This window comes from Jaminaea rosea (genome assembly GCF_003144245.1).
Source record: "Jaminaea rosea strain MCA 5214 unplaced genomic scaffold BDZ90scaffold_3, whole genome shotgun sequence".
NCBI classification, from domain to species: Eukaryota; Fungi; Basidiomycota; class Exobasidiomycetes; order Microstromatales; genus Jaminaea; species Jaminaea rosea.
Genome location: NW_020289977.1, coordinates 1,184,120 through 1,197,835, shown reverse-complemented (window position 1 = coordinate 1,197,835; position 13,716 = coordinate 1,184,120). Strand labels below are relative to the sequence as shown.

The window sequence follows — 13,716 nt, the reverse complement described above, 5'->3', positions numbered from 1 at the left end:
AATCGAAGGTCCCGCCCTGGCTCGCTCCCGCCCGCCTCTGGTCCATCTCCGCTTCTTGGGCTGCCTCGTGGCTGTCGATGGCTCTCATCGCTTTGGCTTGGCCTCGACTCACCGCCAGTCCGCCCATTCGCGTGAGCGGGCTGAGACAGACGATGAATCGACTCGACCCTCGACCTCGACTCGGCTTCCGGCTTTGCTGCCGTACCACTGAGCACCTTTCAACCGCTCCATCACCATCGCCATCGCCATCATTTACCAACGGCAATCCCACAGCATGCTCTCAAAGCTATCTTCATAGCTCTAACAGGCAACCATCAGCGACCAGAGCGAGCGTCAAACAACGCGATTGGCTCACGATGAACGCTGCACCAGGGCCGGCAACGATCCGACCACCTTTACCTCCTTCTCGTATGCCGCCTCCAAATTACAACAAGCCCGGTGGGCCATCGAATAGCGCTGCCTCATCCTCCTCGCCATCATCCTCAGCAAAGCCAGCAACCTCAGCATCGACATCCGCGTCCACTATGCCCGTCCGCCCTTCACCCCTCGCACCACTCAAACGCGAGCCTACAGATGACGGCAAGACAACGGACGATGATGACGAGGTCGATGATGAAGGGGCTGGCAGCAACAACGGCGCTGGCAGTGACGATGGAAAGCAAGGCACCAAGAAGAAGATGCCCAAGAAGAAAAAGGCCAATCGCGCTTGCGCCGCCTGTCAGAAGGCTCACCTGACGTGTGATGATGGTAAGCAAGCGCGGTGATGCCCCTCGCCTCATCTTGACGGCACAGCTCACTGAACGATCTTATTGCTGCTCTCCTCTCTCACAGCTCGACCATGTTCACGCTGCGTCAAGAAGGGAATCGGGGATCAGTGCACAGACGGGAAGCGCAAGCGTGCAAAGTACCTCCTCGACGAGGACGAGCTCGAGGCAGTCAAGGCTCGCGAGCAAGCCGAGAAGGAGGCGAAAGAGAGAGCGCAAGCAGCTCAAGCTCAGACAAAAGCTGTCAGCACGGCGCAGGACCCGACGATACCAGCTTCGACTTTGCCGCCTCAGCAGCAGCAGGGCATAGGCGGCGCACCCTTTCAGCCGCCTTACGTCGCTGCAGCACCGGCGTCACAAGCTCGACCACAGGACGCCTCGTCGTCCAGTGCGGCGAACAATCAGGTCTCATCGCAGACAACGCCGCCCTACACGTTTGGCTCAGAAGCTACGTCCTTGGAGTACTCGATTCTCAGCGCGATGCTCAACGGCATCGACCCTAGTCTGCTCACTGGTAGCCCAGATCATGACGGAGCAACCGTGGGATCGGGAGGTACGGGAGATTATTCGTCTTTGACATCGCAAGCGGCGAGTGGCTTGGATCTCGCCGGCTTCCTCGGCCAACATGCACAGCAACAGGGTCAGCAGCAGGAGGATCGCTCCAATCATCCGAGCGTGGGCATGGCCTCCGATCCCTCATCGTTCTGGCTAGGCAATAATGGTCACCAGCCAGCTCCCCAGCAGCCATGGGGCGCAGTGGCAGGGCCGAGCAATACTACCGCTCGCAGCGCTCTGGGTCAACTGCACGCTATCGGTGGACAAGGTTCGAATGCAGCAGAGGGCGAAGTAGGGTCCGGAGGCTTCAAGGCCCTCGAGGTGCCCTCTCCTTCTGCATCTATCGCATCTGCAAGCAGATTTGGCAATGGTCGCGAGGATGGTTCGAGCCCGAATGATGGCACCACGACAACGACGACGACGCAGCAGCCGCAGCACCAGCAGCCAGGCATACCTCCTCACTACGCAGGCGACCCTCAAGCTTCAACCTCGACGCTTCCCCCGCACGGCACCCTCTCAGACGACAGGGCCGCTCGCTCCCAATTGACTGACCGGGTCTCTCACATATACGGCGATCGCACCCGTCCCTTCCCCTACACCGAGGGCTACCATTTCCTGCTCAAATTTGTCACCGAGAAGTTCGAAAAGGCAGAGGTGCTCCGTATCGTCCGCGCTCTTGGGCTCTTCAGGCCTAGTCTCATCGCCCTGCAGATGCCTCTGACGGAGGAGGATGAGGTATTCGTGGAGAGGAGCATTCAGAGGACCATTCTTGAGTATGAGAAGCTGGTGAGTCCGGCTCGAGACTGAAATCACAATACGAAGGTCCTCACTGACTTGTATCACCCCTCGTCGCTCGTGCAGATCTCCTTCTCCGGCACCCCCACTCTGGTCTGGCGTCGTACCTGCGAGATCTGCGTCGTAGGCTCAGAGTTCTCCATGCTGACAGGCTGGACGCGAGAATCTCTTCTTGGGCGCCGTATCTACGAATTTTGGGACAAAGACTCGACGCTGGAGTACTGGGAGAAGTTTGCGAGCCACGCCTTTGAGAACACAAGCCAGAGTATCGTGGCCAATGTGGTGGTCAAGAGGCCGGACGGAAGCAGCGTACCCTGTGCCGCTTGCTTCAGTATTAAGAGGAACGTCTTTGACTTGCCAAGCTTGGTGGTCGGGGCGTTCTTGCCGATACTGGCTTCGAGTTGAGGGAGGGTTGGGGAGAGGCGAGAAGAAGAAGAGGAGGAGCAAGGAATGGCAGAGAGCGGCGGCGACTGATTTATTGTCCAACTCTTGTATCAATAGCTAGCCTCGGTCTATCGCACATCTTGTCGCTATGTCATACACACGCATACATGGTCAAGAAACCCCACGTCCGTCTTCTCTGCTCATTGGCCATCACCGCAGCTTGAGCTCACCATCTACTTGGCTTGACCGTGCCTCCCGCCCCCTCGCTCGCGTGGGCCAGTCCGCCATGCAGCATGCGAGGTGCGCTCTCGCCTCCAGTTCCGTCCATCTTTGAAATCTCTCTCCTTGCCTCCTTCATACCAGACTATCAGCTATGAGCAGCCGCCATGTCCGCCAGCTATCACTCCCAACCCATCGGCGCTAGCTCATCTGCCCACAACATACCCAGCTCCTCCCATACCCCGACAACCCGCCCAGAACGGCGTCGTCGGCATCGTCCTCGCTGTGGGCAATGTGGCTCTCGTCACTTTCGTCGCAATGCGAGCACGGGTACCTTGGTCTGTAGGGAGGGGCACGTGCTGCAAGGCTACAGAGAGGAGGAGGTGCACGATGATATGGATTTTCAGCAGCTGGGATATCGTAGGCAGGAAAAGAAGGGTGGGAGGAAGAAGAAGGAGAAAGAGAGAGTCGAGTGAGCGCCCCAACCAACCAACGAAGATGCCATGAGGAGCTTGGGACTGACCTTCTTACCTGATTCCGGCTCGCTCGCAGAGTTTGGAAAGGTCCTCGAGCCCGTTTCCTCACATTCGAATGCCTGCAACTCATCCTTCGCCTACAACTCAAAGCCCTTCGAGTTGAATGGCCGCACCTTCCCCCCGAGATCGAAGCCATAGCTCGGGACCTCTGGGCTATGTACGTGTCCACATACGAAGACCTCGATGCTACGCCCTACAAAGAAAACCTCGATTTCGTCACTGAGCAGATCCGGACTGCTCGCGAGGAAGAAGAGGAGGAAATGCAAGGACGCCGAGCGGGGAGAGCGGCCCGGCGGGCGAATAGGAGGAGGGATCGCGCTATCGAAGAAGAGAAGGAAAGGCTGTCCCAAAGTCAGAGGCAAGAGATGGAGGAAGAGGAACAGATGCGAGACCTAGAGAGGAGGCTGGAGGCTGACATGCGGGGGCAGACCGCAGATCAAGATCCCCCAGACCAACCTCACACCTCTCAGGCCAAACGCCAAGGCACCCCCTCGTCACCTCAATGGCGTCGCTTTCGTCCCCTCGTCCACCTCTCCTCCATCCTCTATCTCACCCTCGTCGCAGCTCGTATACCCATTTTCTGGTCCGACATCCGGGATCTGTACCTCTCAAGCCGCATTCCTTACCTCTCGGCCTTCCTCCTCCTCCCGCCTGCCATGACCGACAAGCTACCCGCTTCTCAGCTAGCAAAGCTGGAGGAGACGACGATCCCTTCTGTGCCTACCTTGCAGGAGTGTACAGGCTTGCTTGCGGGAGACCTGACCCACAGATACGGGCTTCAGTTCCCAGAGCTCAATGCTGCTCCTGTGGTTTGGAGGTGTGTCCGAGGCATGGGGCTCCCTCCTGGATTCTATCAGCTTGCGTTATCCCTCTTGACGTACTTGGGAATACCACTGGCTGTTGTACCTAAGCAAGCTGTCAGCGACCCATGGAGCTATCTCAACGACGGCGCGGAGAAAGGGGCCGACGAAGGGGAGAGCACGCCCGTCCAGCTTCCACCGCTTACTGCACGCCTCAATATCACAACGCGTGCGCCCGTCGCAGGCAGATGCACCATCATCATGGCAGCCGTGATCGTGGCAGCCAAAATGGTCTATGGGCTGGACGGACTACCGCGATCGCTCGTCAGCAGCTCCAGCGCACCTCCCTGCACTCCGCCCCTGTCAAAGTGGCTCTCCTGCCTCTCCCACGCCAGCTCCCTACGCCTCGCCAGCCCCCACCTCGCCCATGAGCTCCGTGTTCCCCCATCATCTCTGGATGAGGACAGTCTCGATGCGCTCATCGGCTTCGCGGAGCAGTCTTTCCTGCAGCGTACGCAGCCTAACATCAGGCGCACGACGAGAAAGGAGGAGATGCGCGATCTGTTCCCTAGCGAGCGGCTAGGCGAGGGGAGCATGCCGCATTCCTTGCCGCCTTTCAGCATGGTGACCGAGGAGGGGAGCAGAAAAAGTCTCTGGGAGGTGAGGGAGGAGATGGCTGATCGATTGAATGAGGAGATTTACGAGCACAGTAGAGAGGGCTTCGACGAAGCTGAGGACGCGGCTGCGCAGCTTGGCAGCCCGAATCAGGGCGCCAGTCCCTCCCTACTTCCCGGCGAAGACTACGCGGTCCAATCCTCCTCCGACCAGCAGGGCGTACTCCATCCCTCCTTCCAAGCTGTTCTAGATCACGCAGCCAGTATTGTTGGCCTGGCATCCACGTGCACTGCGGTCACTGGAAAAGTTCACGACGACGGACAAGGTGTTCAGTCAGACTCGAAGCGGGTAGCAGGCGAGGCCAGGGGTGACGAGATGGCTATCATTGTGGGGGACATTGAACGACTACTCCTGAGAAGGATGACGGTCAAGAGGGACAGGCGGGGCGACAGAGCAAGAAGAGCCGCCGCTACGGCTGGCGGGGAGGTGGTTCAAGGGTGAGATGTCTGAGACGCTCGCTCAGCCCAGCAAGACTGCACGGAGCCAAATGCGAATTCCCCATTCTCCGCCTAGGCATCGATCATGGCCTCATCCTCGCGCTCGCGATCAGATCCCGTCCGAAGCAGCATTAGCACCCGTGTGTTTGGCCGCTCCCTCCCCTGTCTCAGTTGTGGTACCCTTTGTACGGCTGCAAAATGGGCTTTGATCGAGACAAAGAGAGACAGAGGGACCTGCTGCCCAAACCCATCGAGTCTGCGAGGGAGCGAAGCACGCCGTCGAAAAGCATATAAGCCCTCCGAGCCCCGCCGCCCACTCTTTCCCTCCTCCACCCCTCGCGCCTCTCTCCCTGGGAGGGCGAGGTCGTCCGTGGTACCCTAGCGCGAGGGCCACGTAAATCAAGGTCAAGCGATCGACGTCAACAGCTTCGCGAGCAAGTGGGGAGCCCTTCATTGGAGTCTTCTCTGCTGGCTCGTGACTCCAAGCCACAAATTGAGCGCGACAGCCATCACCCTCAGCAGCTCCTCGCTGCCAGACTTTAGCCCTCCCTCCAGGGCCAGACCATCAAGAGCATCAGCCTATTTATCTATGTCAACCAGCTGCGCATCATTGCGCCACTACTATCAGTCCTATCAGTCCTATCAGTCCTACTGCGCTACCATCAGCGCCACTACTTTGAGTCCTACCGTGAGACCAAGACCAATCAACGCCTAACACGCGAACAGACCTTTGACCATTGCTACCACCGGCGGCAATACCAGACATCAGACACCAGCTCCTCATCTGAGTTGAGCAAGACACAACAAGCCAGACACAAGCTCCTCTTCGGAGTTGAGCAAGACACATTAAGCCAGACACAAGCTCCTCTTCGGAGTCGAGCAAGACCAAGACCAATGACATCCATCAGAGCTATTCACCAGCTCCAGACTTTTGACCTACGACTTTCAATACACCATGAAGATACAGTAGCCAACCCTTCCTCCCTGGCTTTCCCCGACTGGACACCATGCATCGCTCCTGTCAACAACGCCGCTGACCCTCCTCACGGCCATCACACCAACACGCACACCTTGCGCCGCTTTTGCATCCCGATTCATCGGCCACGACCACGCTCAGCCTTGATGCCTTCAGCCACCACCTCGCTCTCAGGAGCAAACTCGCTGCCTTTTCGCTCTCGAGCCCCGGTACGGTTCTCTCCTCTCTTGCCGAGGGAAACGTCCCAAGGAAAGGCGAGGGGGAAGCCCTCCGGCTGCCCGTGGCGAAGAGGTAGGGGGAGGTGTGGTTCGCATCGAGGGAGGACTTGGATGGGAGGGCTTGATGAGGCTGAGGGAAGAGGAGAGCGAGAGGTACGGGCGAGCAAGAATGGAGGTTTTGATCCGCACCCTGCTTGATTGCTCACTACCTGTACTGTGCGTGCGAGACGTCACGGCGTAATGCGATGCCCGGAAGGGCCCAGGTCGAGATAAAGATGCATGAGCCTGAGCACGACTGAGCGTTGGCCGACAAGCGCGAGGGAGTGAGCTGTGAGCTCGATTTGATGTTACTAGCTGTGTCTTCCGGATGTCTCGTGCTCTTCTTCTCACGAGCGCTCTTCGACGAACAAAGCAATGCACTTTGGGCCGTAGCGTAGCGTCTCAGCAGCGGCCGAGCAGCGCCTGCCGAGCAGCGAAGCTCAATCAACTCGGCGCGCTTCGCCCCGCGCTTCGGGGACACTGACGCCGTGCCTCGTCCGCCCCTTCCCCTCTTCGCTGGTCGAGCGTCCAGCGCAAAGCCAAAACCACAAGCAACAATGGGCCCCACTCTTGCCTTTTCTCTTTTCTCTTGCGGCACCCAATCCCGGTCGAAGCGCTTGGAGCGCTGTCGATGGCTGAGGTCGAGGGGTGTGGCAGCCCGTGGGTTGACAACCACGTAAAAGCAAGATCGTCAACGATACGGAGACGGACCCGTTTGGCCGTCGTCTGTTTGATGGGGAGCAAGGCGCTCGCCCGATTGCAGTGGGTCGTCCACTTTGTAAAAACGTTCAGTGACCCGGCGCCGTCCGGTAGGCCATGATGGCCTCGATATGGTGGGACGTCCACTCGAAAAAACGTGATTTGATACAGCGACGTCGCTGTGAAGGCTAGTAATGCCTCGACTCTTGGGTGCGCCAACGTCTTTGGGCCCCTTGGAAGTGGGGTCGTCCACGTAAGAAAACGCAGATTCGACGCAGATGAGATGAAGCGCCCTTCGCTACGGGCTGTCTCCTGCGAGCATGGCGCTAGCACCGCCTGGATTTGGGATTGAGCAACGCAACGCTCTGGTTCCCCGTGGGAGTCCACGTTACCAACGTTCAGCAGAGACGCGCACAGCTTGCCGTCGTCTGGAGCAGGCCTTGTCATGGGCTTCGCTGGGCATGAGGAGTCCACCTCTGCCAGATCTTCAGGTCGTCTTTTGTCGACCGGTGTCAGGCCGTTCGTCGGCCGGTGATGAGCTGCCTCATGGTAGGCAGCAAACTCTCGTGCTCTCTGGTCGCACCAGGCACCCTTCATCTTCATCCTCCTCACCATCACCCGAGGGACGTCAACCACGGCTCCACTTCCACTATCTCAAGTACTTCAATCTCAACGAGTCGGAGCGACTCGCCGGACGCGGGGAGGCACGCATCGACTACGCAGTGGGGACATCTTCTTCAAGCTCTTGCTCGCCGCACAATTGCGAGATGGGGATTGTGGTGGCGTTCTCGAAGCGTAGAGGGGGGATAGGAGGAACGAGAGGAGGGGGAGGTCCTTGTAGGAAGACGAGCGCAGCCTTCTCGTCGTGGTCTCGAGCATGGGGTCGAGGGTGCTATATGATGCAATTGGAAGCGCCGATGAGATGAACATACCCCGAGTGAAGCCTGACTGTGAGATTGTCTTGCACCACAGCTCGAGTCGCAGAGATCGTCGTCGTCTCGCCCCAACTGTAGCCGTCGCCGATCGTCCTCGTCCGTCGAGTCGGAGGGCGGACTGGCGTCGCGTCTCCACAGCTGCATGACGGAAGTAGGGTCGAGCGACTCGATCCCATTTTGTTTCCCCTCTTTCTCCACCGTTCAACTTTCCTCGCCTCGTCCTAGTCCCCGCCTGGGCACCCCTGACCATGTCCTGGCTGAGGCCTGGAGCTTCAGATCCCTCGCCACCACCTCGGCCTGGTCCCTTGGGCGTCTCGAGCCGCTTGCCTCCCATGTCCCCCACTTCAAGAGACCTCGACATCAATGCGGCCGATTCAGACGAGGACAGCGTGAGCCAGGACGATGGCTTCGCAGCAGACGCGGAAGAGGAATTGCAGGAGTATCGCAAGCTTGCTACGATGCGGGAAAAAGCGTCATCATCAGCGCCTAGGATGCGCAAGAAGCGGCAGACGATCGAGGAGATGGCAGCGCAGCGCAAGAAGCTGCTAAACCTGCTTGGTGAGTGGCAATTGAGAGCGAATGATATGCTCGGACATGACTGATGCCTCTTGCTCGCTCTCATCAGATCCTACGCGCGAGACAATGACGGATGCCTGGGGAGAGGATGTAGCGAAGCGGTCCCATGAGGCTGCAAAGAAAGTTAGCAAGAGGACTACTCAAGACGAAAACCGAGTTGACAACGCCCGCGGCCGCCCCCACGGCATCGTCGCCCCCGATACCTTCCCCGGAGCAGACAATGGTGCTGCTTTCGGGACTGGCGCGCCGCTGGGCATCGCAGACACCCAGAGCATTGTTGCCAACCCCTCGGCCTACGTCAGCCTTGGCGATCCTTCTTCCCCCTCCGCAGATGTCAAGCCCAGCGTTCGTCCTTCTCCTCGCCCGCTACCAGCTCATCATTCAACTGCCGTGAAAAAACCTGTCGCCAGCGACTCAGAGGAGGAGATGCTCCCATCGCGCCCTGTCAAGAAGGAGGCAAAGCCTCAGCCCATCCCTGCCACCTCCAATGGGCACTCAGTTGAGTTGCGTCCTGTGGACAGCGATAGCGAAGAGGAGATGATCAAGCCAACGATAAAACGGCCGTTGCCGTCACCTCAAGAAGACCCTCTGATCGTTGAAGATAGCGAGGAAGAGCTCCTCACCCAATACTGCCCGCCTCCAGGCCCAGCCCGCCCCTCAACGCTCGACGTCAAGCCTTTCAGCCACAGCGCCGCCTCTTTCACGCCAGCCTCTGCCATTCAGATCGTCAACCCGCGCCCTCCTTTCGTTCCTCAAAGCGCCGAGCAGGAGCTCATCGGCCCGTTGTTCCTCGACGCTAATGTTGCCGTTCCTGCTTCCATCAACAGATTCCTGCGCGACTACCAGCGTCGAGGCATCGAATTTTTGTACTGCGCCTACAAGGAGGGCCGTGGCGCCATATTGGCCGACGACATGGGTTTGGGAAAGACCGTACAGGTGGCAGCGTTTCTGGCGGCCATCATGGGCAAGGAGGGAGGAAGCCGGGACACTCGCCGTCGGGCTGAGGCCATCCAAACTGGTCGGCTCGATCGAAGGGGTAAAGCAGACTCAATTTGGCCGACATGTTTGATACTAGTACCCAAGAGCCTCACAGGCAACTGGATCAGTGAGCTCAACACCTGGGGCTGTTTCGAGCATGAACGCTTTGGATCAGGCAGCGAACATCAAGACACTCTCTATCGATTTCAGCGAGGCTATTTCGACATCGTGCTGTGCTCACACGAGTACGCCACGCGTCACATCCTCGAGTTGAAGGATCTCCCCTGGAGCTGCGTCTTTGCAGACGAGGCCCATAAATTCAAGAACCCCGCAACGCAGATGACCAAGGCTATGAACCTCTTCGAGTGCAAGAGGCGATTCGCGATGACGGGAACGGTCATACAGAATAGGAGCGAGGAGATGTGGACGTTGCTTGATTGGACGAATCCGGGCACGTTCGCCGATCTCAAGTAAGTCTCGACGAGTACAAATGACAGATCGAGCTCGAGAAAGCTTGCTGACCTCGCTCGTCTACCCTTGCTCGCCCTTCTCAGCACCTGGCAGCTCTTGATCTCTATTCCCCTCCGCCTCGGCCAGCGCAGCACCGCCTCTCGCCGCGAGCTCGATACAACTCGGACCGTCGCTCATGCCCTCACCAAGAAGCTTCTCCCACCCTATATGCTCCGCCGTACCAAGGCACTGGTTGCCAAAGACCTCCCAACCAAGCACGAGAAGATCGTCTTCTGCCCCCTCTCCCCGACCCAATTCGACGCCTACCGTCGTCTCCTTGCTCTCCCTGAAGTGGAAGCAATGAGGGAAGCGGACAAGCCCTGCCCCTGCGGCGCCAAGGACGATGAAGGGCTCCCCTTCAAACTCAAAAACTGCTGCGATCAAACTGCAGATACCGAGCAATTCTTCAGAACCCTCTACCTCCTCCTGTGTCTCGCAAATCACTCTGCGCTCTTCTTCCCCACCCCCGCCGACGCCAACTCACCCAAACTAGAGATCAGGGCCCGCCACGCGCAGCAGAAAGTGTACTGCCACCTGCTGTGGCCGGAGGATTGGCGAAGGAAGGAGTGCAATGATCGCACTGGGCTGGATGAGCGACTGTGCGGGAAGTGGCTGGCCCTGCGCGAGCTGCTCAAAGAATGGAAGGCCAAAGGCGACAAGGTTCTCATCTTCTCGCGCAGTCTCCGTCTCCTTGGGTGGATCGAGAGCTGGATCTCCAGGTCGGATTACAAGTGGCTGCGCTTGGACGGCTCTACGCATCCCTCCATGCGTCAAGGCCTCGTCGAGCAGTTCAACAAGGATCCCTCAATCTTTTGCTTCCTCATTTCGACGTCGGCCGGAGGAGTGGGCTTGAACCTGACGGGAGCCAACAAAGTCGTGGTCGTCGACCCGAACTGGTCACCGGCAATGGACGCTCAAGCCGTCGATCGCGCCTATCGCATTGGGCAGACCAGGCCGGTCACAGTGTTCAGACTGATTGGGGCAGGGACGATTGAGGAGCTGGTGTATGGGCGTCAGGTCTACAAGACTCAGGCGGCTTATCAGGCGTACGGCGGGAAGGATGGAGAAGGGGTGGAAGGTAGCAGCAGCGGGGGTGGCAAGAATGTCGCAACAGGAGGGCGCCGCTACTTCGAGGGCGTCGAGATGAACAAGAAGTACACTGGCGAACTATTTGGAATTGGCAACTTGCTCTCCTACCAGGAAGAGAGCATCTCGCGAAAGCTCGTCGCCGTAGAGGACGCAGACCCTGACGCAGCTGGGGATGGGAATGAGCTTGAAGAGCTGGCGCGTGGGCTGGGCAATGTGAGGGTCAAGACTGAGGGAGGAGCTAGTGAGAGGGGCGCGACGGCTGCGGATATCAGGCGGGCGTTGAGGGCCGGATCGGGCGAGGAGGATGAGACGGATGAGGAGGAGGACAAGAAGAGTCGGGTCAAGAAGGAGCGTAAGCCGCGCCCGAGTGGCGCAAGTGGCGGGCGCCGTCGTCGCACCGTCTTGTCAGAGGAGGACGAGAGCGACTCAGTAGTGCTGCAGCGCGTAGGCATCAGCGCCATGCACGACCATCAGCAGCTATTCGATTCGTCGGATGAAGATGAGGGAGAAGAGGGTGACGGATCTTTTGGGCCTAGGAAGCAGAAGAAGAGGAAGACGACGAAGGGAAAGAGAGAGCCACAGCCGCACCAGCCGCAGCAACCAGCTGCAATCTGGCCACCACCGAGGGCTCGCTCTGCCCAGGGCGATGCGACTGCCTCGATCTGATTGTAGCAGCACCAGCAGCACCAGCACTGAGGGACCATACCATCATCAAGCATTATCCATACCTCATACGCTCCATCATTGTTATCTTCAATTCCTGTTCGAGAATTCCATGAATTCCTTCTTGTCCGTAGTAAAATACAAGTCCTCTCGGCGGCTACTCATCAACCCACTCCCCGCCACTGCTTTGCCCAGCAGGCGGGCCCAGCGAAGCAGCCGCTGCCCCCGCCAGCCTAGCTCTTCTCGCCTTCGCCGCATTGCTCCCCTTTCGTCCAAGCATGCCGGCCATCCATCCCGTCTTTCTCTTGCCCTTCTTCCGACCACCATCGCTTCCACCACTCCCCGCGCTTCCTGCGTCGCTTCGTAGGCTAACATTACTCGGTTGCTTGCGTAGTGGGCTGCTAGGCGGGGAGTAGCTCATCCCTGGCGGCGCCATGTACTGCTGCTGCGCGTACGGATTTGGCGAGCCGAACTGCTGGTAGTGCTGGGCTGCGAGGTATTGCTGGTGGTGATAGGCAGGGTGCATTCCGTTCGGTGAGGTGGGGAAGGAGGCCGGATATGCGGGCATGGAGGGTGGCGGGGGTAGCTGTAGCGCTGGTGTGGCTGTTGACGAGCCCGAGGGAGCGACAAAGCTGTCGTCGTCATCACTGCCATCGGCCACCTGCTGCCGTCTCTTGCCCCCCTCCTTGCGTTCCCTCCTGCTTTTCTTCATCACTCCCAGCCTCCAGCTGTTGAGCGTGCTATTGGTCCCACCAATGACGAGGGAGAGCACGAGGAGTGAAAAAGCCAGTGTTCTCCATCCTAGCCCGGCCACGCCCGCCTCCCAAGCCTCACTGAGCACTTCGATTACTACTCTCAGCCTACTCCCACCAAGCACGTCCGTCAGCCTCTTGTTCGCACACTGCTCCCATCCTTCGCACGCCTGTATCAACGCCGGAGGGAGAGGCACGCTCAAACAGTTGAGCTCGAAGCTCCTCCGACAGGTAGCCAAGCTCGCATGATAGCTCTCCTCAATCTCGCTGAGCCTTTCCGTCACGTCGAGCCTGATCGTGTAGACCAAGGCAAATACGATGTACCCTGCCAGGAGGAGGAGGGAGGCGTTGAATGTCAACTGGAAGTAGGAGAGGAGGAGAAGAGGCTTTTCCCGTGGATGCAGCGTCGAGTGGGCTCGCTCCACCTGAGAGGTGGTGCGAGAGCGGCGGGAGGGAACAGGCTGGGTGAGGGCGCTATCTGTCGATGATGCTTCCTTTTGCGGTGGTAATGGCGGTACGAGATAATTGATGACCGTCCCCACGACAGGCGCGAGGGGCCATTGTTGTTGGTGCTGCTGCTGCGGGTGAGACAATGAGGAGGAAGAGGACGGCCGGTCATCGTTGCGGGATATTGACTGAATGGAGGAGGACGATCCCCGTCGATTGCGATTGCGCTTGATTATGGCTTGTGCTGGAGTGGGACTAGGGCTTCTCACGGGCTGCTGGTCCTGCTCATCGTCGTGAGGGCTGAGCATGCTCGCGTCTCTCATCGATTCGTCCTCAATGGGAACGTCTTGCTGCGCAGCAATGGATGTCGATGCCTCGGCGGCGCTGTTGTTGTTGGTTGGTGAGCTGGTGAACTCCCATTGCATAGGCGCTTCTTGACCTCTGCGCCAGGCAGCCATGTTTCTACTGCGTCAGGAGTGGGCTGGAGCGTGGACAAGCAAAGAGGAGAAGTGGGAATGTCAAATGTCGCTCGCACCCACCTCGCGCCTCGAGTGTTGGTTGACTTGACTTTCTCGCCATCTTGGAAAAAACCACGTGGCCCCTGCGTCGTCCGCTCGGGCAGCTGCTGCTGCTTGCGCTTGCTGCATTCGCCGGGCCGACGACGATGAT

General features: G+C 58.8%; 7 protein-coding genes across 7 annotated transcripts; 4 read left to right on the top strand and 3 right to left on the bottom strand.

The window, feature by feature from the left end:
* Positions 1-200: 200 nt before the first annotated feature.
* Positions 201-2,674, top strand: BDZ90DRAFT_231164 (hypothetical protein). Its single transcript, XM_025505746.1, has 3 exons — positions 201-747; positions 832-2,105; positions 2,181-2,674. The coding sequence occupies exons 1-3, from the start codon at positions 525-527 to the stop codon at positions 2,517-2,519; spliced, it is 1,836 nt and encodes a 611-aa protein (XP_025363783.1). The 5' UTR covers positions 201-524; the 3' UTR covers positions 2,520-2,674.
* Positions 2,675-2,884: 210 nt separating this feature from the next.
* On the top strand, positions 2,885-5,169 carry BDZ90DRAFT_259220 (hypothetical protein; the record flags this gene model as incomplete). Its single annotated transcript, XM_025508144.1, has 2 exons — positions 2,885-3,189; positions 3,270-5,169. 2 exons carry the CDS (start codon positions 2,885-2,887, stop codon positions 5,167-5,169), a joined length of 2,205 nt encoding a protein of 734 aa, XP_025363782.1.
* A 52-nt stretch (positions 5,170-5,221) lies between these two features.
* BDZ90DRAFT_140510 (hypothetical protein) lies at positions 5,222-5,839 on the bottom strand. The gene has a single exon (XM_025503464.1). The coding sequence runs from the start codon at positions 5,617-5,619 to the stop codon at positions 5,275-5,277; it is 345 nt and encodes a 114-aa protein (XP_025363781.1). The 5' UTR covers positions 5,620-5,839; the 3' UTR covers positions 5,222-5,274.
* BDZ90DRAFT_140481 (hypothetical protein) lies at positions 5,498-6,700 on the top strand. The gene is made up of 2 exons (XM_025503462.1): positions 5,498-5,853; positions 5,928-6,700. The coding sequence occupies exons 1-2, from the start codon at positions 5,755-5,757 to the stop codon at positions 6,555-6,557; spliced, it is 729 nt and encodes a 242-aa protein (XP_025363780.1). The 5' UTR covers positions 5,498-5,754; the 3' UTR covers positions 6,558-6,700.
* BDZ90DRAFT_140508 (hypothetical protein) lies at positions 6,700-7,843 on the bottom strand. Its single transcript, XM_025503463.1, has one exon. It carries the CDS (start codon positions 7,710-7,712, stop codon positions 6,843-6,845), a length of 870 nt encoding a protein of 289 aa, XP_025363779.1. The 5' UTR covers positions 7,713-7,843; the 3' UTR covers positions 6,700-6,842.
* Positions 7,844-9,343: 1,500 nt separating this feature from the next.
* Positions 9,344-11,332, top strand: BDZ90DRAFT_206447 (hypothetical protein; the record flags this gene model as incomplete). Its single annotated transcript, XM_025503963.1, has 3 exons — positions 9,344-10,056; positions 10,141-11,142; positions 11,185-11,332. Coding segments are annotated over 3 exons (1,863 nt in total), but the record flags the coding sequence as incomplete, so codon positions are not given.
* Positions 11,333-11,918: 586 nt separating this feature from the next.
* On the bottom strand, positions 11,919-13,570 carry BDZ90DRAFT_231162 (hypothetical protein). Its single transcript, XM_025505745.1, has one exon. It carries the CDS (start codon positions 13,503-13,505, stop codon positions 12,006-12,008), a length of 1,500 nt encoding a protein of 499 aa, XP_025363777.1. The 5' UTR covers positions 13,506-13,570; the 3' UTR covers positions 11,919-12,005.
* Between the last annotated feature and the right edge of the window lie 146 nt (positions 13,571-13,716).